General features: G+C 37.5%; 1 protein-coding gene across 13 annotated transcripts in view; it reads right to left on the reverse strand.

Annotated features, from left to right (window-relative positions):
* LOC121652095 (membrane-associated guanylate kinase, WW and PDZ domain-containing protein 1-like) overlaps window positions 1–24,856 on the reverse strand; it is a 98,528-nt gene that overhangs the window by 67,180 nt on the left and 6,492 nt on the right. For all 13 annotated transcript variants that reach the window (XM_042004650.1, XM_042004651.1, XM_042004652.1 and 10 more), the window contains exon 2: window positions 982–1,098. In XM_042004650.1, coding sequence (XP_041860584.1) covers window positions 982–1,098 — 117 coding nt within the window. The remainder of the gene's footprint in view (window positions 1–981; window positions 1,099–24,856) is intronic.

Consider the following 24,856-nt stretch of genomic DNA (forward strand, 5'->3'; position numbering starts at 1 on the left):
TGCAAGAGCCTGACATGTTTATCACATAATCAGGCAGGAATCTATTTTCAATATATCAGAACATCATAATCCCAAGCAGGGCACCGTGAGAGGCTCAGAGAGGCGGATTTACCAGTCACATGGCTAAGCACAAGAGAGGCACAGAGATTGAGAGGGAAAAAGCCTACACTGAGAGAGAAAAGAGAGCAAAAATGCATTTGTTTGGAAGCTGGATTTTCTTAAGGAGCAGTCCAGTGCAAATATATGCAAACCAACACACAAGCCCCATTTCACAGAAAAGGAGGAAGCGATCTTTGCTTTGCTCTGGCTGGTAAAATCATGCCAGTATATGTCTGTAATTGTTGATTGTGAACGTCTAAATTGTAGAAATACTTTTGATATGCATATTGGCTTGTTGAAATATTTAAAGTCTTGAGCCTTGTGGCTATAACAATTCAATCAAATAGCTTTGGCGACACAAACATGTTACAAGTACAGTCGGAAAATGAACTGAGCTGGACTGGGTCACCATCCGCAGATCCAACTGTTTGTGACGTAACTGAGCCCAGCTGTAGAGTTTGGCATGGTGCTGCATGTTTGGCACAGGTCCCACTTTCTATATATTTCAGAACGATGCTAGACAGCTGCAAAAATGTTGCAGCAACATGGTCAAGATGAAAGTGGTATTAATGGCCAGGAACAAAAACTACAGAGTTGGTATTTGAAAAATGTATTTTTCTCTTTTTGTTTATCAGGAAAAAAGCCACTTTTTTTGGACTTTAAATGATAAAGGGGAAACAAAGTATGTCAGGATAAGTTATGAGTGAATGAAAGGGGAAAATGAGACTAAACTAAACAAGAAAGAGGCCAAAAGAAAGTGGGTCAACAGATTAAAGATGATGAAATTATGTCAAAGTGTGGTTTGAGACGCATTCACAAGCCATGTAACTTTATTTAAGCATTTGTGGTCATATTATCTTACATAGTAGTATTCTTACTCACAAGGCACAGCATGACGATATAAATTGGCTCGAATGGTCTTTTGCAACTCATGGTCTGGTGATGACTTCTGAAACCTTAAGCTCAGGAAGTGCTTCAGGTCCTTGTTGAGTTTGTGACCTGGAAAATGGAAAAACACAAAAACCGCTTGAGCAACAAACCTTCTCAAACAAAAAAGAAAAAAGACAGAAAAAGGTCGTTTAATCAACAGAATATAAGCCTTTCTATTTCCTGAAAAGGGCCTCTTTGACTTGGAAAACAAATACACTTGCACTTTTAAATACATCTGATGAAGCTGGAAAACACACAAAAAAAGATAACAAAAAAAGTTCAAATGAGAAACTAAATCAAACTGCTGTCTTCTGTAGTTACATTTTCTATTTCTTGATTAATAAAAAAAAACACTTCAGATTTTTTTTTCAAAAAACTTTATTAGAAAAAAATCTACATTTGTAAACAGAGACAGAAAAAAAGCTGCCACTGCTCAGTTTGTTTCATTAAATGAAAGAGGAGCATTTCACTTAAAAGATGCCATGTCAATGGTTTACAATTCAGAGAAAAATGCAGCATCTAAAAGGACGGTTCATTTAATGGGAAAAGTAGAGACCAAGCCAGGTTTTGGTCATTGATTAAAGGAGTCTCTTATTGGCTGGAATTCTCAGGCACATTCAGCAGCCATCCAATCAGGCATGCGGATGCTGCTGGCTGAGTTTGATCAGAGCTCCGACGCTCGCAATAGGGCCAGATGGTCAGAGCTCGCTCTCACGCCAGGGTCTCATTTAGGACCATTTAATGATCTCCAAATATATCATCCATGTCTGGAAGAGCTGGCAAGCAGTTCTAGGAGGAGGTGCCATGGCCTCCTGTCGGCCTGATGGCAGAATAGTCTAGCCTGGCTCTGTGCTTCTGAAAGGTTGGAGTTTACTTCTAAATCATAATATCTTATTACAGCCTTGTCAAGAAAGCAAATAACCAAATTTTCCAGAGTATGTCCAAATAATCATCTGACGAGCCAAAAATGTTCTAAAATAAGCTGAAAACTTGAGCCTTGAATGAAGCAGGAAGTGCTTCCAGTCTGAGATGAAGTTTGAATCAGAAACTTAAACAAATTTTTAAAAAAACGAAAAAGACTGCATAGATACTTTAAACTGCTCAGAAACATCACTGCTGCAGTTGATAAGGTGACATTTCCTCTCAAAGCAGAACAATATCTGGTATCAAGTAAGATCTATGACGACATCCAGCTCTATTAGCCTCGCATCCACCTTGCCCACCACTGACGGATAAACTGAAGCAAATATAATGATGTGAACCAACAGTCTGAAAACTAAGGCATTTAAATATTACTGAGAAAACAAAACATAAAGTACAACAACTAAATTAACCCAGCTAATACATCTGTCAAAAAGAGGGGATAACAATGAATAAGATTACAGTGAAACAGTAAAATAAATAGAAAGTGGATTCAGTCAATGGGTATTATGTGCAAATAAAGCTAAGCTAATATTATTATAGCCACAAATCTCCTTTTGGTTTGTAGTATTTTCTTTCCTGAAGTGGCAACAGTGGTTGGTATTCTAGTTTGCTGTATTTTTCCATTCCTCTACACACTCACACACATACACACAGCCCAGTGTGTAATTCAGTGCAAGCAAAGCACAGTCAGGTAATTGTTACCTAGCAACCAGCCAGTGCTGACGACCATCATTACAGTCCTTTGCTAGGCAAGCAGAAGTCAGATTGTAAAAGGAAAAACAGTACACATTCTCTCTCATGCATGCATGCACACACATACACACACTCATATACACACACTCGTTTTACATGAATAAACATTCTTCCACTTGGTGCATCCTCTGCAGCTCCTTGTTGATTTATACAAACCACACCTCATCAAAAATAAAATATGATATGCATACATTAGTATTTGCGTTCGTCGTCTTGTCAGTTCTGCTGGCTCAGATACCTTCCCTGAAATAGGGACTCTTGTTAGGATTGAATCCCTCCTGCATGTACCTACAGTTAGTTGGGGGTGTTCTGCCCAGGTGTTATGCTCTATCAATGAGAAAGTCATCAAATATTGAATATTTATGAGGATTAAAGCTGTGTGGATCAGAGATTACAATCACCCCACTGTGGTAGTGTGTGTGTGTGTGTGTGTGTGTGTGTAATTTGTTCCCTGTTTACTTTATCTTTCACTGGATCTTTAATCTCAAATATTATATTAAAAACTAATTGAAAATTTTTAAGGTACTCTAAAATTACTGAATCATTTAACAAATTTTTTAATTTAAAATTTGATAATAAATAATCTTCAAAATATCCTTGATTAATGTTTTAAAGTATTACACTACTAAGCTTTACAGAACTATTAAAGAATTTGTTACTCTGGAATTAAACAAAGCATTGTTTTCCTTGACATATTTAAAGTGATTTCCAAACAACATGCAACAAAACACAAAAGAAAAACTAAAAAAAAAAAAAAAACAACCAGCTGAGAAAACTAGAGCTGTTATCTCAGCTTACAACAGTGCTACTGTGTTCCACAGATTGATCAACAATAAACTTAGTCAAGTGTTCAATTATTTGTGTGTTTTGAATAGCAGTGACTGTACTATATACAATTAGAGAAAAGAAGAGCTATTCAAAATGTAGCCTACTGGTCATTCTCATGCAGATGGTGACTAATACCAAACTTTCTCTCATTTTCAATATAGTCATGTTAAATAAAACTCAGAGCAAATCCCATCAGCCTCACTGCTTCCATTCTAATTCAGAGGGTAAGCAGCAGCCAGGGGCTGCTAATCAAATATACTTGAATAACTGATCATCAATAAATGTGAGCACCACTTTAAAAGCAGGTGTTTTGGCAGCTTGCTGGTCTGGAGCACTCAGGTGTGTGTTAACACAATGCCAAGGAAGAAAGACACAAACAATGAACTTAAAGAGATACTTGTTGTTGCCCATCAATCTGGTAAGAATTATAAGGTCACTTCAGAAGAATTTGCCATCCATTATTCCACAGTGAGTTATTCTATTCATAAATGCAAAACGTTCACTTCATTTGTCATTTATCTTGTGGAAATTCTAGCAAGTTCTCCCCAAAGCCAGAGTGCAATGCTCTAAAATAAAATAAAATAAAATAAAAATAAAATAAATGCTAAATTTTATGGCAGAATAAAGAGACACTGAGGGCTTGCCAGGCCTTTTTCTCAGCAGAAACAGCATGACAGCTTGGCTTAGGTTTGCAGTGTTGCAAGCAATGGAACAATGTCCTTTGGACAAATGAGACCAAGGTGGAGATGTTTGGCCTCAATGCACAGCCCATGTTTGGTGAAAACCAAAGACAGGAAATCAGCACAAACACCTCGTAATGAAGGTCAAGAGCAGCGAAGGAGAAGTGGTGGTGGTTTTGCAGCCTTGGCACCTGGTTTTCTTGTTGTCACAAAGCCAGTCATGGGTTGTTCTGTATACAAAGATATTCAACGGTCAAGTGTGAGATCATCTGTCTGAAAGCTAGAAAGCTAAATATTGCCTGAAAGCAGCAGCAAATCTACAACAGAAAAAAAAGATGTTGCAGTAGCCCAGTCTGAGTCCAAACTTCATATAGCCTGATTGAAAAGTTGTGGTGAGACCTTAAGAGAACTCTGCATGAACAAATTCCTGTGAATCTCAATGAACTACAGCACTCTGAAGAAAATTAGGCCAAAAGATGTGAGACTGAACATACAGAAAATGATCATTTCAAATGATAGCTGCATAAGTTGAAACTACTAGTTGTAGGATCATACAGTGTAATGCAAGTTCTTCCACATATTGCTTCACAAATGTTTTTATTCATATGAGGTTCTTTTTTATAGAACGTTAAGACTTGCTAAGGTCCCGCTCCTTTTTTAAAATTATTTTATAATGTCTTAATATTTTAAACCTTATATTAAAAGACTGTGAGCTTCGTCATTATTCCCTATATCAGTTTCAAGGTTTTAAAAGAAGTCTCTCAGTGTCTGAAACAGGCACCAGCTTGTAGTGAAATTTTTAACTGCTGGTGACACTATGGTCCCAGAAACTTAAGGTGAGACTTGGAAGGGAGATTTGTTCTGTTTAACATATGGTTGACATCATCAAAGGAAAAATATTTACCCCAAACACGATGCTTTCCCATAGCAAGTAGTGTTGCTGCCTAAAGTTAACTAGACAGTCAGAAAAAAAAGTGTTTCACTAAGGGTCACACATGGGAAGCAAACCTTACTGGGTTCTAGCCTTGTATTCAATTCATCCTTATCAAGCACTAATTACCCTGCATGTAAAAAAAAAAAAGTATGATTAGTTATTTTTCACTCTTAGCATCATCTTAGCACCAGCAGTGACATATCTGTCTTCAGATGATAAGATGGTTCTTTTCAGAGCTTAAAGAAAGATTTTTCTGAATCTAATAACACTGAAATCTCTCCATCAGTGGAAATCTGAGACACCAGAGATGCAAGTGCTTTCAGAGACAGTTCTTGGGAACTAAGATGTATGTGGAGCCGCCCAGCGAACGACTGTGTGGCTTTTCAAGTCTGATGAGGAAGAAGAGAAATGTGTGAGGATGTGAAACTCCTGTTCTCTTACAGATAGACAGGCTGAGAGAGAGATGGATTTAACCCAAATAAGAGTGGATTATACACATCCTCCATGCCTCCAGTCAGCATTACATAACCTTAAATCTAGTTATGCATCCCTGTCTCATTTTAGAAGAGGGGGTGGACGGGTAGTGGTGAGTGCACTCAAGTGTCTGAAGATATTAGGATTCACACATTTTTTTTCTTTGAAAAAATGAAAACATTGACGTACTTACACAAAATGCATCTTTGTCTTAAGAGATGTGATTTTAATAGGATGGGGTTTTTGTACCAGCTCTTAGCAGGATATACAGAAAGTGGCATTTGGAGACGATTCAAAATGCATGCTGCCCAGACAGCAAAAGAGCACAAACATATGGCTGCCTAAAACATCAGCAGAAGATTGTGTCAAGCAGCTGCAGTCTATAGTAACACATAACAGCTGTCTTCACTACAAGTCATCGCTACTGCCTGTCAATCATGCTTGTGGAAATCAACCATCCGGTAACCATTCAAAGCAGAATACCAGACAGCCAATCAGTGACTGTGTGTGTGGGGGGGAGGGGTGGGGTTGTATGTAAAACTAGCCAACAGCTTAAACAGAACTGACATTTATTTTAGGAAGAGTCCACATCAGTGTGCTTGCTGTGAGTGTGTGAAGCTCTGTTCAGCTGCTGATTGGGATTCATCTGCTGTCATCCAGCTCAACACTGCCCTCTGTGTCTCCATGCTTCCTGACCAAGAAGTCTGTATCCATGGTAACCAAGAGCCAACCGGTGATTGAGATGAGCCATGTGTGGTCATTATAGGATGCTGCCCCCAAGTGGTTAATATTAAAGGCGTGTGGTTAAAATTATGAAAAAAATTCTTTTGAACGTGGCTTCAAAGATGAGGCTCCTCATCTTTTGTAGGTTTACAAGTTCACTTGAAGATTCCAGTTAGATTGTAATATTAGCTACTGGCTGAAAAGAGAAGACAATTATCATATGAACAATTTTAAGGTACAAATTTGCAGCTTTAAATGATAAAGATTAATATTTTTTAATCAACTTAAAAGGAACTATTGTTTCCAAAAGAATTCAAGACATTAGACTTAAAACCATAATGTAAAATTGACCTTTATAAAGACTTTAAACATCTATTTTTATTCTATTTCTGAATTTTAGCACTTATATTAAGACAGCTGTGAAGTCAGCCTAATGTCTCAGCAGGATTTAAAAAAAAACTTGTCCATGCATTTATCTTCAGTAGACTAGGCTAACTGATGCTGTCCGTACAGGCCCAGAAAGCTGCAGCTAGAGTCCTCACTAAGTGGATAATATAACCCCAGTCCTCAGATCTTTACAATAGATTCCGGTTTGCTGAATAATTTACTTCAAAATCCTGCTGTTAGTTTACAAAGTACTAAATGATTTAGGGCCAAAATACATTCAGGCTCTTCTGGTTCGTTTTGAACCATCCAGGTTCCTCAGGTCATCAGGGTCAAGTCAGAACTAAACATGGAGATGCAATGTTCAGCTTTTATGCTCCGCATATGTGGAACAAACTCAGAAAACTGCAGGTCTGCTGAAACTCTCAGCAGCTTTAAATCAGGGTTAAAAACTTTTCTATTTATTTCTATTTGCCACCTTTTCAACAAAACAACTGTTAATTCCTCGCACTGTAACTTCTATTTCTTGTGTTATCTATTTTATTGTAGCTTTTTCTTCTGTTTTTATTTAATTTCTTTTATAAGTTTGTTTTTAACACACTTTTTATTGCCTCCCGCTTCCCACTATAATGCATTTAATGTTTTATGTATGCGCTGTACAAATAAAACTTGTTTTGCCTTCTAAAGACATCTAGGTAGTGGTAGCCTAGTAGTTTCAAAGGTGTGCTAAGATCTGGAAGAAGTGGGTTGAAGTCCCCAGGCTGGCATCTGACATGAACCACTGTGGGCCCCTTAGCAAGGCCCTTAACCCTCAACTGCTGGCCACACTGAAATCTGGCCTGGCAGTGTAACTAGAATGGGTAAAATGCAGCCAAAATACAATGAATGTGTATCTGTTTGTAATAAAGCCAAAGTTTATCTGTCAAAATCAATTAAATTTTCAACCTCCTACAGTTGTGACAGTGCTGATATACTTGGTTTTTCAACACAAGTATGTGACTTTCAATGCAGACCACACTAGCAGGTGTTCGTACGTTCTGACGACAGCGGGAAAAATCCTTAAATTACAGATGCTCCCTGGGAGAATACTTCACAGTTAATACTCTGCAACTAGTATTTGAGTAATTACTGTAGGCAAAATATGTATTACATAATAAGATGAGCATGGTAACACTGGAAACATTAAACTAGTGTTTTCCCTCTGTATTTACATTAAAACAGGCTCAAAGCAAATGCAAACAGCATCAAAGAGAACTCCAGCCAACTTTTGGTGTAACCTCAGAAAAAAAGAAAAAAAAAACAAACTCTTAAATTGCCAACAGTCTGTATGTGCATGCGTCTCATCATGCGTCAAAGGTAAGTGCATGTTGAGATGAGCATTAATCCTGTGAGTGTAAGTTTTCTGCCTCTCATGGAAGCTGCAGCTGGCACAGATTAAGTGTTAAATAACAGGCAGGTTGCTCTTAGTACACAAAGAGGAAAACACACACACTTCAAGTGACTAGAAGACACACACGCATATAGCAGTGATGACAGGAAGGATTAAAGTGCAAGGCAAGATGTCCACACATATTTTATCCCTACAGAAAAGAGTGTTAGGGCATGTAGATCCTGTCCAGATATCACATTAAAATATCATGTTTGCTTTCCATTGTTCTTTAGAATAAGGCCAGTGGTCTCTAATTATTTAATGAAGTAGATCGACACAATGACTTTCATGCTGAGGCTTGTATGATCTGTTTTACTGACAGTTTCATTGCTATTTGGTTCATTTCGGAGATGTGAACAAGAACAGATGTTTGGAAACAGTTGAAATAAAAAAATAAAACTTGGCACTGATAATAAAAGTGCTGTGAATTTAAACCTGACTCATGAAATCATGAACAGATTAGCTTAGCTTGTTAATTAGCTTTAACACCTTTGCCTTACGAACTGCCATAGATAATCTATAGAGATGGTGTAGATTTAATTGCTGTAAGGCAGACAGCTTGGTTGTATTTCTCTTGGGGGTCCACAACACAGCAACACTAAATGCAGAAAAAATAAATAAATAAAAGTAATTTAAAACTTGTGCTTATAGGTGTGTGGGGAGGGGATGCCTGTGTAAGAGTTGGTGACCAACTATGTTAATGTCTGTAATCTCCAGAGAGAGGGAGGATGTATAAGAATGCAAACTTGCAAATATATATATATTTGTCACGTGATAGCTACCGAGTCACTGTTGCGCTGTTAAACAATGGCAGGGAGGATGTAGGACACAGATCACTTTATTGTGGTGTGTATTTGCTTCCCTACGTTTTCACATGGTTTGAATTGCTTGTGGCATTACCAGCAGTTTTGTTGCCTTCAGTATTTACAGCTTGAGAATCGCGGACTTTTTTACAACGCCACCTGCTGTAAAAATGAACGACATGACTCGTTCAAGATTCGTTTACTTTGCTGTTCGAGAGTAAAAGACCTGGGTTAGTGAAAAGAGTCGAACTTCGCATCACTACTGTAGACAACTCAACTAGATGTTTTCAACTTGAGGATAAGGAGCACATCTGCATGAGGTGAATGGTAGAATCTCACCAGCAGCTGTCTGATGGAGACTTCACAACCCTGTCTGTTTTCACATTTTGTTAAAGAAGGCTTCTCTTTGTCTATTGTGGCGCTGTGGAACTACAGGAGCAGCTAAAACTAAATTACAGACACAATATTACTCACATTGACCACTACAGTATATATATATATATATATATATATATATATATATATATATATATATATAAGCATGTTATAACCCTTTTGATTAGTTTCTGTGATGGTCTCAAGCCATTTTAAGCTGATGAGAGCTCAAACGGTGGACAAAGAAATGGCATTTCCTCTAGAGTTCAAAAAATATTGTATTTCCTCAAGCTGATTCTAAATAATGGACACAGAGCAGGAACTGGAAATGCTGGTTCTTAAACAGTAAATGCCATTGTTTCAGCGGCTTCCTGTGGGTCTCAGGACATCCCGTCAGTCAACACTTGACTCTCCAGTTACAGATGAGAGCATTTAACTCTGCATTATCCAGTAACACAAGGAGGGTCTGTCTGGAAGAGGTGAGGCATCATTATGGATGGAAGAGGCAAAACTAATCAGATACTCCTGCTCTCACTGTGATGTTTCACTTTGCCCTTTTGGTGTGATAAAGTAGCTACAATCTCCAGCTATCACACTGACTGAAAGAGTTTCTGACAGCTGATACAGAGGATATGAGAATAATTAAATTAAACATGGGAATCAGATGTTTTGCTTTTACTTTGACATAAAAGCAGTGCATAGTGTCTTCTGCACATTTTCACCACTAGCAGCCGCCTTCTTATTGCTTCCAACCATGAGCTCTGCAATCAGAGTGGCAGTGGTGGAGAAGAGAAAACAACAATCACAGACTGGTCCACCCTAAAGCTCTGGACCAGTCCTCTGCTGTGTCCTCCTATAATTACCCCATAACCACCACACCCAGAGCTCCTTTAATGAGCTCGCTTCAAGCCCTCTAACATGAACCAGGGTCCATGGAGAAACCAGAAAGCAGCCCAAATAACACTTTCAGCTAAGCGTTTTGTCATCAGTTTTAATTTACAAAAGTTATTTATTTCATGAGTAGTTCATTTGTATGCTTCATTCTCTTAAGGACAACTTTAGTACATTGCACTGCAATACTTCCTTTTAGCAATTTTATGACATCACATATGCTGACTAATATTGGTTCATGCTGTCCTATCTTTTTTTTTCTTTTATCATTTCAAAATGACTTGAGAATTTAATGTTTTCAAAAAGTTTAGATTCTCCTACTTATTTATGTTGAGTGTTTGCAAATATCAAATCTTTATTAACACAAAATACAAGAATACTAGATAATCTTTTTAAATAAGACTTTTTTTAAACAGCTGAATGAGCAGTAAAGCAGAGAGACAGAATCTGATAGAAAGTAATATTTCAGCAGCGCTATGAACAATCTAAACCAAATCCACAGTTTTTATATCTCCTTTTTAAGGAGCTTATTTAAAACCATCATCGTCACAACACAAGTAATTTTGTCCAATGACTAATGGGGATGTTCAAATTAACAAAAAATATTCAATAATTATATGTGGACATATAAAAAAGGGGCTATTGGTCAACTTTTGCACCACCAGTTTCATTTTATGACATCAGGCAGACTAAGTTTTTTCTATAACCTTTACAAACCAAGTATTCCAACTTGGTCCATCTTTCCCTGCTTGAGAAGCTAAAGTAGAGAGGGAGCAGTGACGGTCAGAAAGTAAAAGGCAGCCGACAATTACCCTCTTAAAACCTGGGGTCCCCCAATTGGGGGCCATTGAGAACAGATGGCCAAACTGTGCCAAAGTGACATTTTGCAGACCGTGCCTTCACTATCTGTACTAAAACCTCTCTAATTTTGTTTTGCTTCACTTTATCAGAGTTAGTCTATGTAGATATAATGTTCACATGTTGTATTATGATTTGATAGAGGTTTAGAGCTACAGTTGCATCATTCCAAAGAGGATTTATTCTTCACCAGAAACACATTTACTGATATTTACACTTCTTTACAAATCTCACAAATGTTCCCTTTACTATGATTACAACAGTATTAAAGTAGACATAGTGGCTGCAGTGATATACTTATTTCCTTATGGATATGCAATTTTCAAGCAGAGCCCTAAAAAATGGAAAATGGCTCAGAGGGTTCAGCATAGAACCCCATCAGTAGATCATAAAAACACAAAAATGGTTTAAAGATAGTTAAAATCCAAAGCACAGATAACTACCTCAGTGCTAGGTCATTTAAGATCCCTGCAGCAGGCAGGAGCATTGGTAGATTTTATATGAAAGTCATTGTTTTTCTAACAAAGCCCAGAAATCTGTGATATACAAACATGTTATGGAGGAAATTAAATTAGAGGAGACATACTTTTTTATAGTCCTCAAATCTGTGCAATGGAATCACAGTGTACTATAAACACACCGCCTAAAGACATTCAGCTCAAGAATGTCCTAAATTCAGCTAAATATGAAAAAATATGTCCAAAACAGGCAAAAGTTGTATCATTGCAGTGGGTCATAAAATATGTCTGAGAGTGTATTTTTTATATATATATATATATATATTTATATATATATATATATATATATAAATATATACATATATATATATACATATAAAGGAAGAAAAACTCTCACATTTAAGAAACTGTTGGTATAATGGCAAATTCCATATATTATTCATTACTATGCTCAAAACAAAATTATTTACTGAGCATTGATTCGTCGATGATCTTTATTTTCAATCTATTTAACCCTCTTTTTAGAATGTGACGCTACAAAGACTGTTTTTATAAAAGAGAACTGTCCCATGGCAGACCCTCTGTTTCAGACAACAGACCATGTAGAAATGTATGTATATTATGTGAGGCAGCATGTGTAGTCCAGTTCTGACCCAGTTCACCAGTGCTGTGCTGCTGAGTCAGAGTAAGCAGTTAATGATGGGAGTACTGGTCTAAAAGAAGAGTCAACGAAGAAGAGATGCAGACACACAAACAAACACACCAAAGCAAGCAGAGGCGATATGTTCCGCTCCAGTGCGCTGCATCTGTTCATTGCTAAATATATCCAGAGGAACCCAGGCCTACCACTCCCTCCTCACTCGCTGAGTAGGCCAAAGGATGGAGGAAGAAAACAAGACAGCAGAAAGGAGAACGGAAGCTAGCTGCAATTGTTAGGGCTAAAAGGAAGAGTAAAAGCTTGAGGGTTTGAATGATGTGGGCATCATACCAGATAAACAGAGATGTTGCTTATGCATCGGCCTTCACCCCGCCCCCCAAATATTTTAAACCAGAATAAACATGGACAGCTCTTCCTGTCAAATACAACAATATCAAAGTCAACATAATCCAGATGCTAGGACCTCTATTCTTACCCAATAGAATCACATGGGAAATGAAGGAAAAACACTTCTTGTGCTATATTTCCAAAAAGAAAAAATAGCACCTATTTTTAACACATCCATTGTTTTATCTTTCCTCCCATGAGCTACACGTGTAAAGACACTGAAGCTTCAAGCAAGCTGAATCCTTCCTGTCGCTGAGAGGAAGCATAAAGCTACAATCGGTGTGTGAACATGCCATCAGTTCTAACTGGCTGCCTCTGTTAAATGTCACTGCAGTCCGGACTGTCACACACAAAGGGTCCCCTTTTTCACAGGAGCCTATGACCACAGGCAATGAAAGAGAGAAGAGATACACCTCCCCCTCCTCATGCATTCCCTCCCTTAGAACACATCACACCACAGGGCTGAGTGTGTCGTCACCAGCCAGCTATTGTGATGAAACACAATAAAACTCAAGACAAGATATCATTGCACAGTACTTTACTTATGATATAAATGCATTTGGATGAAGAAGCTGAAAGGGGGAATTTATTTTACAAATGGAATAATAACCACTAATTTATACCTTGAGGGTTGTAATAGACGAGGTTGCAGCACAAAAACAAACCAGTGGAGCAAAGGGAAGATAATAAGTTCTGATTGGATATCCAAGATCTCTTTTGTGTTATCAATTAACATTTATGGAACACTTTATAAGCATAGACCCTTTAAACAAAGGGACCTTAAATGATAACACAGCTATATGTAGGTAGCTCACAGTTAAGGGGCCCCACAGGGAGAATGAATAAGGAAATCTGCCATGTAAAGCTCCTCGATTTTTTACGCATTAGAAGCTGCAACTAAATTTTGTGCTGAGAGGAAGCACTATTTCAGAAATGCCAATGTGGCTTGTTTGTCAGAGGATCTAGTTAATATGCCAAAAAGCAAATATTTGGCAGAAAGTGAGGCAACATAATTAAATATTACAGTTGTAAACTGGAATTGAGAAAACCTTATTATAGAGTGGAAAATAAAAAAAGCAAGAGTGGAGCACGCATTGCAGTCTTTATCAAAACTGTCTGAAAGCAGAGAGAAAATGCAACACAGTGACAGCTGGGGATCAGCTGAGATAAGATTAAAGAGAGGCCTTGGAACTCTGTCTTCTGTCTGCAGCCAGCCTGGCCATTATGATGCTGAAAACCTTCTTATATGCTTTTTAGTCCTGCCTCTTGAAAAACTAATCATCTCAAAGATCAAGCTCTATTTCCTTTTAAACGAGAGAGACATAAGATGATGCATATATACAGACAGATGGATGAGAAAGCATAAAAGTTAAATGTTAAAACATCAAGTTTTAGATACAAAGACATCATAAAGAACACAAAATCACAGTAAAAAATTGATGCTATGTTATTCCTTCCTAAAATGCTGCACTGATTCTGAGTTTTGGTGACGCAATATGAATGATTTGTTGAGTTAATCCAAGCATTCCCATGAGTAATGATATAACAAAAGGTTCGGAAACCAGAAGAGGCTGTCCCTTTTTGAAAGCATGGAAAAGAAGAACATGTAAACATTAACAGACTTTAATCTAAAATGATAAATGTTGAGTTATCAACAGCATCAAAATGATGAAGTAAATTCTGACATTTTCTGTAATTAAAGTGACATTTTAAGCTGTACAAGCCATGTCAGCTGTCAAACATCTCCTCTTTTTGTTCAGTGGAGACTAAACTAGAGAAAATATCAAAGGGTCATGACATGTGTTTTCATTTTTCCAGCTTGTTAAAACAATGTATAAACACCATAAACATTTCAAAAGCTCAAAAGAGATGTATTGTGTATGTTTTTGTTTTTTTATGCAGAAAGAACTTGATTTTATCTAATAGTCGCAAACTCTGCATGCAAGGCCGTTTTTTCAGCAACATCATACCATAGTTACTGGATTTCCTTGTATGGTTAAGAGGACTTGAATGTAATCCACTATAACTATTGTGAAAGCCTAAACTTTTGCAGTCCAGTGAACACCTCCTGAATGAATGGCTAGATGCTATGCAGGGATAAATATATTATAAATAAGATGCTAGAAAATCTCACAAAAAGAGACCGCCAGAGCCCAAGTCAACCCCCCCCCCCCCAAAAAAAATAAAAAAATAAAACACAGACACACACTTCATGCTGAACAGTGATCAATTTTCAGTTATCTCTACTCTCTAATAGTTAAAAACCTGATAAGCAATCCCTTCCTCCCCACATCCTTTATTCCAGTTACAAAAATTCCCCTCGAGCTGAGGAGTCGATGACAATAGGTGTACATACTTCCGCTGCTTACCCAAGCATATCTGTATCTGCAATGAGTTTAAGGTCTAACACAAGAAAGAAATGTTTTAATTTTGCCCAAAAAGACATTTTAGAAACAATAAAAACATTATTTGCTTCTACCTTTAAAAAGAAAACATGAATATGGTGAGTCTTTTGCCAGCTTTTCTTTGTTCAGAGTAAAGCTACCTGGCTGATCTGGTCAAAGGTAAATATGATATGTAGGGTGTATGGGTCTTTTTTGGTTCTAGACTTATCATTTGTTCCTTAAAAGTGGTTTATATGATTAGTATAGTTTCTTTTTTTGTTCCCCGGATTACCAAAACAATTATAGAAAAAAAATCCAAAAGTTCTGACAGCTACTTTGGATTAAACCTATTTGTACTTAATTCAAAGTGAAATGGAAAACTACTTCTTGTGTACTTCTTTCTTTCTTTCTTTCTTTCTTTTTTTTTTTTTCTCTTCTCTTTGTTTTTAAAACATGGATGTTATGTCGAACAGGTTAAAGAATCAGGAGATGATACAGCTTGTTACCGGCCCAGACTTACAAACCCAACATCATTATAGTAATCTTTTACTTTTTCCACTAAGTTGCATTATCAGGTCTCTGTAACTAAATAAATGATCCTTTAATTAAAGCAAAAATGACAGTCCTGTCCTCTATGTAACCTGCTCAGAACATAGTATTTCTCTGACATGTGTGCCCAGCATCGCCCCTTTCAACACAGCCAGATGCTTCCAGCTTCAGACAAACAGCTGTAGCTCAAGGTCACTTCCTCCCTTGGACATACAGAAGCGTGCAAACAGTTCCAGTCTGTGTCCTCCCACTGCATATCTGTTGTAACTGGCAAACAGCAGAAACACATATTTATCTTTCATCTTTTAATGTTGACTTCTGAGAGTTATAAAAATACCCCTCTGTGTCTGCTCCTCCTTTTAAACCAGTTATCTGAAAACATTTTGAGTAGAATGGGATATTTGTAATGACAGTTAACTGATTATAAAACACACGTATCTACCAAATATAGAGTCATACTAAATCTCTACATTCAGAACAGAGATAAGCATAAAAGACTGCAATACTGTTTTCCTTCTGGGAGCTCTATGAGTCTTGAGTCAGTTTTAGGTCAGGTTTACAATGACTAAACATGAAATAAGATGAAGAATGAGTTAAATACCAACAGTTGAAAGATTATGCTTCCATCCTTTTTCTCCTTTTTACAAAGAGTCTAAATTTACTTGAGTAAAACAGTGCTTCAGAGCATCAGCTGGAAGAATAACAAGTGACTTCATGTGTGTGGAGCCACGTTTCATATAGATTTGCATGTAAAAGCAGGTTAGTGGACAAAAAGATATTATCGGTTTACAGGAAGGTTCACTTGATAAGTTTACTTTCTGTTTATTACCAAAGCATATAGCATGACAAAAGGACTGCTGAGACTTTTTTTGCAAATAGAAAAAAAAAAAACTGTAGCTTTGGGTCAAAATGATTCATTAATAAATTAATGAGTCGGCTACTTAGATGGCTAATGATAAAATCCATACGTTATCTAATAATTATAAATGCTAAACATTAAATAGGTCCTCCAGCAGACAAATAATCTCATGTCTGTATCAAAAGGCACACACATTAGACATGACAAGTACCCTATAAAGGAGTGGTTCCCAATCTATTTGCCTTGAGGGCCCCCTTCATGCAACCAAAAAGTCGTGGCCCCCACTACCCCTTGCTGAAACAGGAGCTTGGCAATGTGTTCTCGTTTGTTAGGTTCTCACCACAGATGATGCATTCTGAGTCTTTTCCTGTCCTTTGACAAAACCAAAGTTAAGTTAGTTATCAACACATAGCAATATTTTTTTTCTTCTTTTTTCATGTTTTTTTAATACGGACAAATTATCTGCATTTGGCGTTTCTTGGACATGTTTAATGAATGAAATGGTGCAGGGAAAAAAAATTAAGGTTACCAAGATTGACATTAACAAGTCCACTAGCTCACTGACCTCACTAAACCACACATTACATGGAGGAAAACTGACTGTATATGTCCAAGGGGTGGCCTACTAAGTAGCTTTTCTTTATTTTTGATATTATTAAACATTGTTGTGTGACAGATTGTGATTTCCCCCTACTTATTCATGTTGGAATCTGATTTCTAAAGTTTGTGTTTTTGGGCTCCCAAAAAGCTGGTACCATGAGAACAAAATGTAACAGATACACCTCAACTCATCTCTGTGTGGACATAACTTTAATTTAAATCACATTGAATCTGAACAGTCAAAACCTCAGAGACCCTCTGTTCTTTTTGAGGGGACCCCCTTGGGGTCAGGGACTCCAAGCTGGGAACTATTGGTCAAACTGTATAAAAACAGACATGGTCCTGGCTATTCAGTATACTGAATATATATATTCAGTCAACTATGATCATTTTTGGAGACATAATATTGCTAAATGTAGACTTGCCCAACTTCAAATCAAAATGCTGCCTTCACAGTCTTGTCCAGTAGGCACTAAGCATCATGGATGCAGCACTTCTCTACAAAACAGGGTAAATCTGGACGCATCAGAGCACATGACCTTATCCCATTGCTCCAGAGTCCAATCTATATGCCCCTTAGCATATTGTAGCATTTTTTATTTGATTAGCCATACTAATATGTTTTTTTTTCTTTATGCTACAGTTTAATCCCAACATTATGAGGTCTCATTATGAATGTGAAACTGCTTTTAACTGCAATTAAACACTGCAATGTCATCTATTGATTGTTTTCTGTACGATGTCACCAGCTTGTTGTTCATCACCCTGTCTGTTATTATCTGTATTAGAGTCCTAAGGCCCTAGAGGAAGAGGAAGTATCCTGAAGCAGGCAACCCAAGCTGACCACTATATCATTTTATAATCGTGGGTTTGAATAAAGTTGGAACAAACTAGGCAAAGGCGCAAACTGTATGTGTCTGCTTGCTGTCACTGAAGTGCACACTTCTGGTGTACCAGAGTTGCTAAACACAGTGTTATATTTTCTTTAGCAAGACAATGTTGATTCTGACAGCGCTTGATCAAGACTAATGTACCTTATTTGTAAGTGCATATTTATAATAGTGGTCATTAAGTGGATTCACCTCTGAGCCAGCAACAGAGGTAGACACATTGCTAAATTTGTGTTTGTATATAAGAGAAAACCTGAAATGGGTGAATACACCGCTCTTACCAACGATGATTAAGTGACTCTGCTGATTCTGCAACACCTGACTGCTGTACAGAAACACCCAAACACAGAAACTGTGGTGGCACTGAGCCAACACCGCTGGGTCTGTGTAAACAACTAAAGTTGATTAGGTGCAGGTAAATTACAACAAAAATCATTTTAAAAAGGAGGCTAGACTGACAGTTTGGAATAATGAACCTGTTATGCCAGTCATGAAAGAATTATCCTATGTATATTATGCAGATGACTTCCAGCTGTACACACAGCTGTTTATATACGTCATATATCATGTGTTTTGGTCTTATTTTTTATTCAATAAAGATGCATCATTTGTTTAAAATAGTACCCACATGTATTTTTTTATTAAGACTTTTTTGATGAGTTTTGATTTCATAATCTCAAAGCTACTGGCTATAAACACCTTCACAACACAAATGATCTTTTTCCCCCTCACTGCACTGTGGCTAATTCAGTCCACCACATCCGAAACCACCTTCAAATAGTGATGAGAATATCAGGTAGAGGAAGTCAGTTCCTCCAAACTTGCTTTGATTTAGATAAAGAATCCTTTCAACTGACATGAGTAACTCATATATGTCAGAGACTAGAGGAGATAATGTGGTCTCTGGGACCCAGACCCAAATACAAAATTAGACATAGCTCATAAGAGGGTTTTGACCCTTCTTCTCCACCTGTTTAAAGTTGTCAGTCTCCTGGCAGGATTTCAGTATTTCAGCTGTTTCAGGGTAAAAACACATGGAGCGAGATCATGGGAAACCAAGGTTGGCTCCTCTAAACCTAAAGATAAAAGACAGCTCTGTTTACTGACTCTAGCCTCCCATCAATGGTTGAGTTAATGTGTAAGGTGGAGGGAAAGATGCATCATCAGGAGATTTGTTGATGGAACAATGTCCCAAAAACTATAATTAAACATATATATGTATATTTTGTACTTACACTACATTCCGTGAAAGTTTCAAATATTGATCAGAACCTTTGTGACTTCAGTGTTATTCGGAACAGAAATAGAATTTCACAACCTGTTGCTCAAATCATAAATACACCTACACTTTTCAACGAGCACCACCCTGAACATAAGAAGTATAGGAAGGAACGAAAATATAATTTCAGCCATGGGTTTTCTGCATTTTCACTGATGGCTACATTACAGGGTAGATTATGTAAATTAGCATACAAAATAGAGTTACTGAACCCAGACAATCGTCACCAAAGTGCTGAAGCTGCTGCACTGGTCACACAGCAGCCTGAAAAGCAGTCAAACCAAGAAGTGCACTTTAGCTGTATTAATGCAAAATCTGTTAGAATGGAACCACAGTGAGACAATAACTAAATATTAAAGTCGCACTACTGAATTCTGGCAGATTTTCACATTACAGCACCCCATAACGACAGTTATTTTAGAATCCATCTTGCATCCTGTCTCTGCTCTGAGATCTCTCTAACCAGTAAAAGTCAGTCCAATGTTAACTGTTGTCTCATAACGTCCTTTTGCACACCCCTTTCAAGGGGTGAGTAGTACTCCAGAACTGTATAGTCTCTGATTCCTGCTTTGGAAATGAAGGATGCTGAGGAAAGGACCCCCTGAAAGTTCCTGTAGCTCCTAATAAAAGGTTCTTGAGGGTAAACAGCCACTGCAAAAATGAAAAAAGAAATAAAACTATTCGTGACCTTTCCATTAAAGACAAAGAAAACATTTAGGGTTAATCATTTATCAGTGTTTGTTAATTTCTTTTAAGTTTGCTAAGCAAATCTATTGGTAGATTAATCTATACACTTTAGAAAATGTCTCTGTATAACACTAGTTATGAGTAAAATGTTGGTTTTTTATTTTTATTATTGTTAGATATTTAACAGACTAAATGATAACTTGAAAAATATTTTTAATATTTGAGTTATAATGGTTTTATTGTCCTCCTGTAAACTGTAAGTCTATCATGACTATTTACTAAAGTCTGGACTTTGTGTACAGGAGAAGAAATTATTAAAGAAGTCCCTATGATGAGTTATTTCTGCCCAAACAACTTATGTCATACTAAGAAATTGTGTCGACGTTGTGACGGTCCCTCTCATCCTTAACTCTCTCCTCATCCTCTATTTTGCCTTCGTTCTGTTGTTTCAATACAGCGAGCAGTAGTCTCACAACAGACATATTAAGGGTTTTCACAATCTGAGTAAATTAACCTCTGACAGCACTGTAGCACCAACCCTGGAATTCATTAAATATTAACAAACCATGTCTTGCCAATAGAAAGCCTTAACAACCTCATATTACTTTTAACAGCAGTGGTGCAGTCATTGCTGCACTTTAAAAAACTATTTTAAAGATTCTTTTTGTACCACTTTCTGCCCCAGAATAACATGTCAACGTTGTACATAGCATAAGAGGCATGCTCTCAGATTAAAACAGCAGTGTGAACATTAGTGTCGGGATATCAGATGATGGCTGCTTAAAGCGTTTTACACACTGCTGAACTCTGCAGGGTTAGCCTCTCAAGAGCTTATGAGCAACCTAGATCTCTAGACTAGGAGGAGAGGGGGAGTAGAGATGAGAAATCCTCTAAGGATCACTCTGCTTACCACTCCTTTTCAGATAGAAAAAATCACACACCATCACCACATTAATGTAGTTAAAATGCGGCTTTATGTGTAGCAAGACTTCACAAACAATCAAATAGGCTCAGAAAAGTCCCTGAGAGAAACAATTTCAACTCTTGCATCCTACTGTGCAGGTTGCTGACAGAGGGGTTTTTTGACTAAATCAAAATGTTTCACTCACTATATGCAATTTGCATCTTAAGGAAGGTGCAAATCAGGCCCCCCAAAAAACACAACAAAACAAAATGAGCAATCTAAAGTTAGAACTGTGCTTTGTGTGTTAAAGACGGCCTGTAATAGTCCATAATCCCTTCCAGATGTGTGACTCTGGAGCAAAGCTTGAATGTCAGTTTATGCCCACAACATGAAATGTTCTTTCAACAAGCAAGCACGTGTTTGCAGAGAAGCAAATGGCAAATTCTTAAACTCCACTCTGAGATTTGTCTTACTTATCACCTGCCTTAATGCAGAAAGCAGAGTCAGTTGCACCAAAAAGAGATTCAGCAGTTACTGGAGTTGTTATGATGAACTGTCACAAACAGAAAACTTTTGTCTTACTAAGTCCAAAGTAGTTTTACTTGCATCTTTAACACAGTTAATATTTACATTAAACCATGTATTTGCGACTACATTTAGATAAGTCCACCTGACTTTACTCAGAAAAGCCGCCTGATTCCAGTAAACTGTCAAACCCACATGGGTGGTAAAGTCTGGGCAGTTTCAATAGTTTACTAGAAGAAATCTAATGATAAGTAATGCAACATGATTTTTATAATTCATTTTTTCCATCTCTGACCAGTAACATGCTGCCAATCTGTTGCTTTCTCTGAGCCTAATGGTAAACACCAAACTGTCAGTGCATGAACTACACAAGATACAAAAATACTGAAATCTAGAAAGCTTGAGTCTTTTCTGTGTATTTTACTGGAAAATCATACTATAGAGAAATATCAGCATCAGCCTGTTGTGTTTTTATTCAATTCTCTCATCTGGAGCATTCCCTTTTGAGCTAAGTTCATGATTAAAAATACTGAAAAGACATAACCAATCTAAAAAAATCCTGACACTTCCTTAAACACAGCTGAATTATTCACTTAATAATTAAAATCATAATGAGTCTGCATTTCCTTGTGGTGGAACAGCTGTAAACTGTGCTAGTTACGTATTGAATCATCTCCATCCAGTTTCCAGACACACACTTTGAACTCCCAGTTAATATTTACCTATATATAGGTCCAACTCCACTCAGTTTATAGAGGTGTCACAACATACCAATACTGAGGAAAACCCTGATGTGGAAAAAAATTATATCGATATCTTGTAAATAATATTGCTATTTTAATGTCATAAACAATCTGAGTTTTGTCATTGCCTTCTTGGTCTTTTTTGGTACCACATTTAGACCAGATGTTGGAGCTCAAAATTAATACTTGTAAAAAACGTTTCACTAATACAGGCACCTTGTATGACCGGTACCAGGGTTTGGTTGGCATTTCTGGCAGCAAGTCGGATTAATTTCCGGTGAGGGTTGGGCTCTGCCAAGGCTGCCCTCTGTTTATAACTTTTATGGACAGAATTACCAGATGCAGCTAAGGTGTTTAGGAGCTTGAGTTTGGTGGCCTTTAGGATTGGGTCTCCGCTATTTGCAGATGATGTGGTTCTGTTGGCTTCATTGGGTCGTGATCGCAAGCTCTTGCTGGAGCAATTTGCAGCTGACTGTGAGGCGGTTGGGGTAAGAATCAACAGTTCCAGATCCAAGACCATGGCCCTTAGCCGGACAAAGGTGGAGGGTTCCTCTTCAAGTTATGAATGAGGTCCTGCCCCAAGTGGATGAGAACAAGTATCTCAGGATCTGTTCATGAGTGAAGGAAAGATGGAGCAGGAGATCGACAGGCAAATCTGTGCAGCGTCGACAGTGATGCAGATTGACTGGATAACAGGGACAGGGGGTGTATTATACTACCTTCCATAGTTATATTTGGTTAAACCAAAGTGACGTAATTATCTCCTGCATGCACATCTCAATTTTAGGTCCACTGACATTTATAAAGGAAAGATGCACAGATTCAGGAGCACACACGATTTCATACATGTTTCTTTGAATACATACAGATTTTTTGCAGACACACCCTTTCATAATGAAAGATATGCAGTCGTTTATACAAGAGGCCAAATGAGTGGAATTTAATTGAAGGAGTTGCTGAAGTGGAAGATGAGTAAGAAGTGGCAAGCAAAGAAATAGTTCATGTGATTTCACCCAACATGATAATTAGATATCCATTGTCCATAAATTATAATGAGGCAGACAGACATTGTGCTCCACTTCTGGAAGGTTCTCAGAGTTGTATGCAGCTGGGCAGAGGACAGAACAAAACCCTTTATACTGGCATCTCATTTAAAATCAGCAACTCTGCCATCTGAGAACAAAAATAAATAATAGCTGACCTTACTTAATGTCAGTTTTTACTGCTTTATGATACTCAACCTTGACAATAAGAGCATAAAAATTACTGTTATATGGCTTTTAAAATGAAAACATTAAATGCATCTGCCTGCTGATGCATCACATCTACAGAACTAATGTTTATTGGACCCTGTGGGCAGCAGCCTGTTTTAACTGCATTGTTACAAAACCCTAGTCAATGTCTATACATTGTACAGCCATTTTGTTCAAGCTTAAATTTCAAAAGCTGCACGTTTAATGTACTCTTGCTGATATGCTGCAATTGTTAGCAATTTAAAGAAACACTTAATTTAAGGATTACAGTAAAATGTAAACTTTTGGAAAAAAAGAAACAAGCATATGCTTATTACAAGAAAAAGCAGTAATATTTGAAAGACAAATAGTCTTACAAGGTCAAACACATGTTTAAAGTGTGAACATTTGAAAAGATAAGCACACAAAAAACATCATGCAGACCTGAATGTGCTAACTGTGTTTTACACAAGAAACACAAAAATGGATAGTGTCTAGGGATGTCACACTTGTTACGTCAGATTATTGCCCTTTATCGGTCTGTATAGAGATGGACAGTGTCTGGGCAAAAGTTGTTGAAGTCTTCCGAAGCCTTTGGCACAACTTTAGGAGTTTTACTGATATGCATTGAATTACATTTGATCAAGACTGAAATAATTTGCATATTTGGGAATATGCAGGGACTAAAGGGCTATTTATGCTTCCTTACATATGTAAATAGGGATGTCCATTTCAAACTTCAGACGTTGCCAACCTCAAACTTTCATGCGTCTTTTGCGTTGCTATGGTTGTTAGGTCAATTCCTCCACTAGTGGGCAGTGCTGAGTTCACTCCTGTGAGCTGATGTCAGTTTCAGACACCATTCGACAGTGATAATGCTTTGCTATAAAGTTGTTTCCAACCGCCCACCATGCCTTAAACACTCGCATATAGTCTTTCTTCAAAAGCTCACACAGTTTCTACAGTTGTGCTTTCTTTCCCCTTCCAGATCCTCTTCTTCTTCTTTGGTTGGTGTATTTCGCTGGAGCTAAGCTCTGTGAAAACAGACACTAACTCAGCAGATGGACGAAACAGTTTGTTGCTGATCTACAATAATAATAAGGTTGTAACATTCCTACAATTGGCAAAAAATACAAACATGACTGTCATCATTTTTTCTGCTTCTTGAGGTTGGAACGACTCTTTTGGCATCACATTGAGCTGTTTTTTTCCCCTGTGGTCTAGACTAGGCATCATCAACTCCAGACTTTGTGGGCCAGTCTCCTGCAGGTTTTACATGTTTCCCCGCTGCAACCCATTTGAGCAACACATTGCAGCGAATGGTTTATATTTCATTACAAAGAAATGTTTTTTGTGCATATTACAGGTCTGCAAAGTCACAAAGTCCAAACTTCAAGTCAAACCACAGACATAATGACCAGACCAGGGTTTTTCTTTCAGTAACATGAAATACCAGGTTAAAATAAATTAATTTGAGTCAGGTGTGTTGGAGCAGGAATACATGAAAAACCTGCTGGATTGTGGCCCTCGTAGGACCTTACTGAGTAGCCCGGGAAAAGAGCATGAAGGGAAATGATTTATTACACTGATGCAGCTCAAAGAGTCCAAAAATTACA

This window comes from Melanotaenia boesemani, chromosome 13 (genome assembly GCF_017639745.1).
Source record: "Melanotaenia boesemani isolate fMelBoe1 chromosome 13, fMelBoe1.pri, whole genome shotgun sequence".
NCBI classification, from domain to species: Eukaryota; Metazoa; Chordata; class Actinopteri; order Atheriniformes; family Melanotaeniidae; genus Melanotaenia; species Melanotaenia boesemani.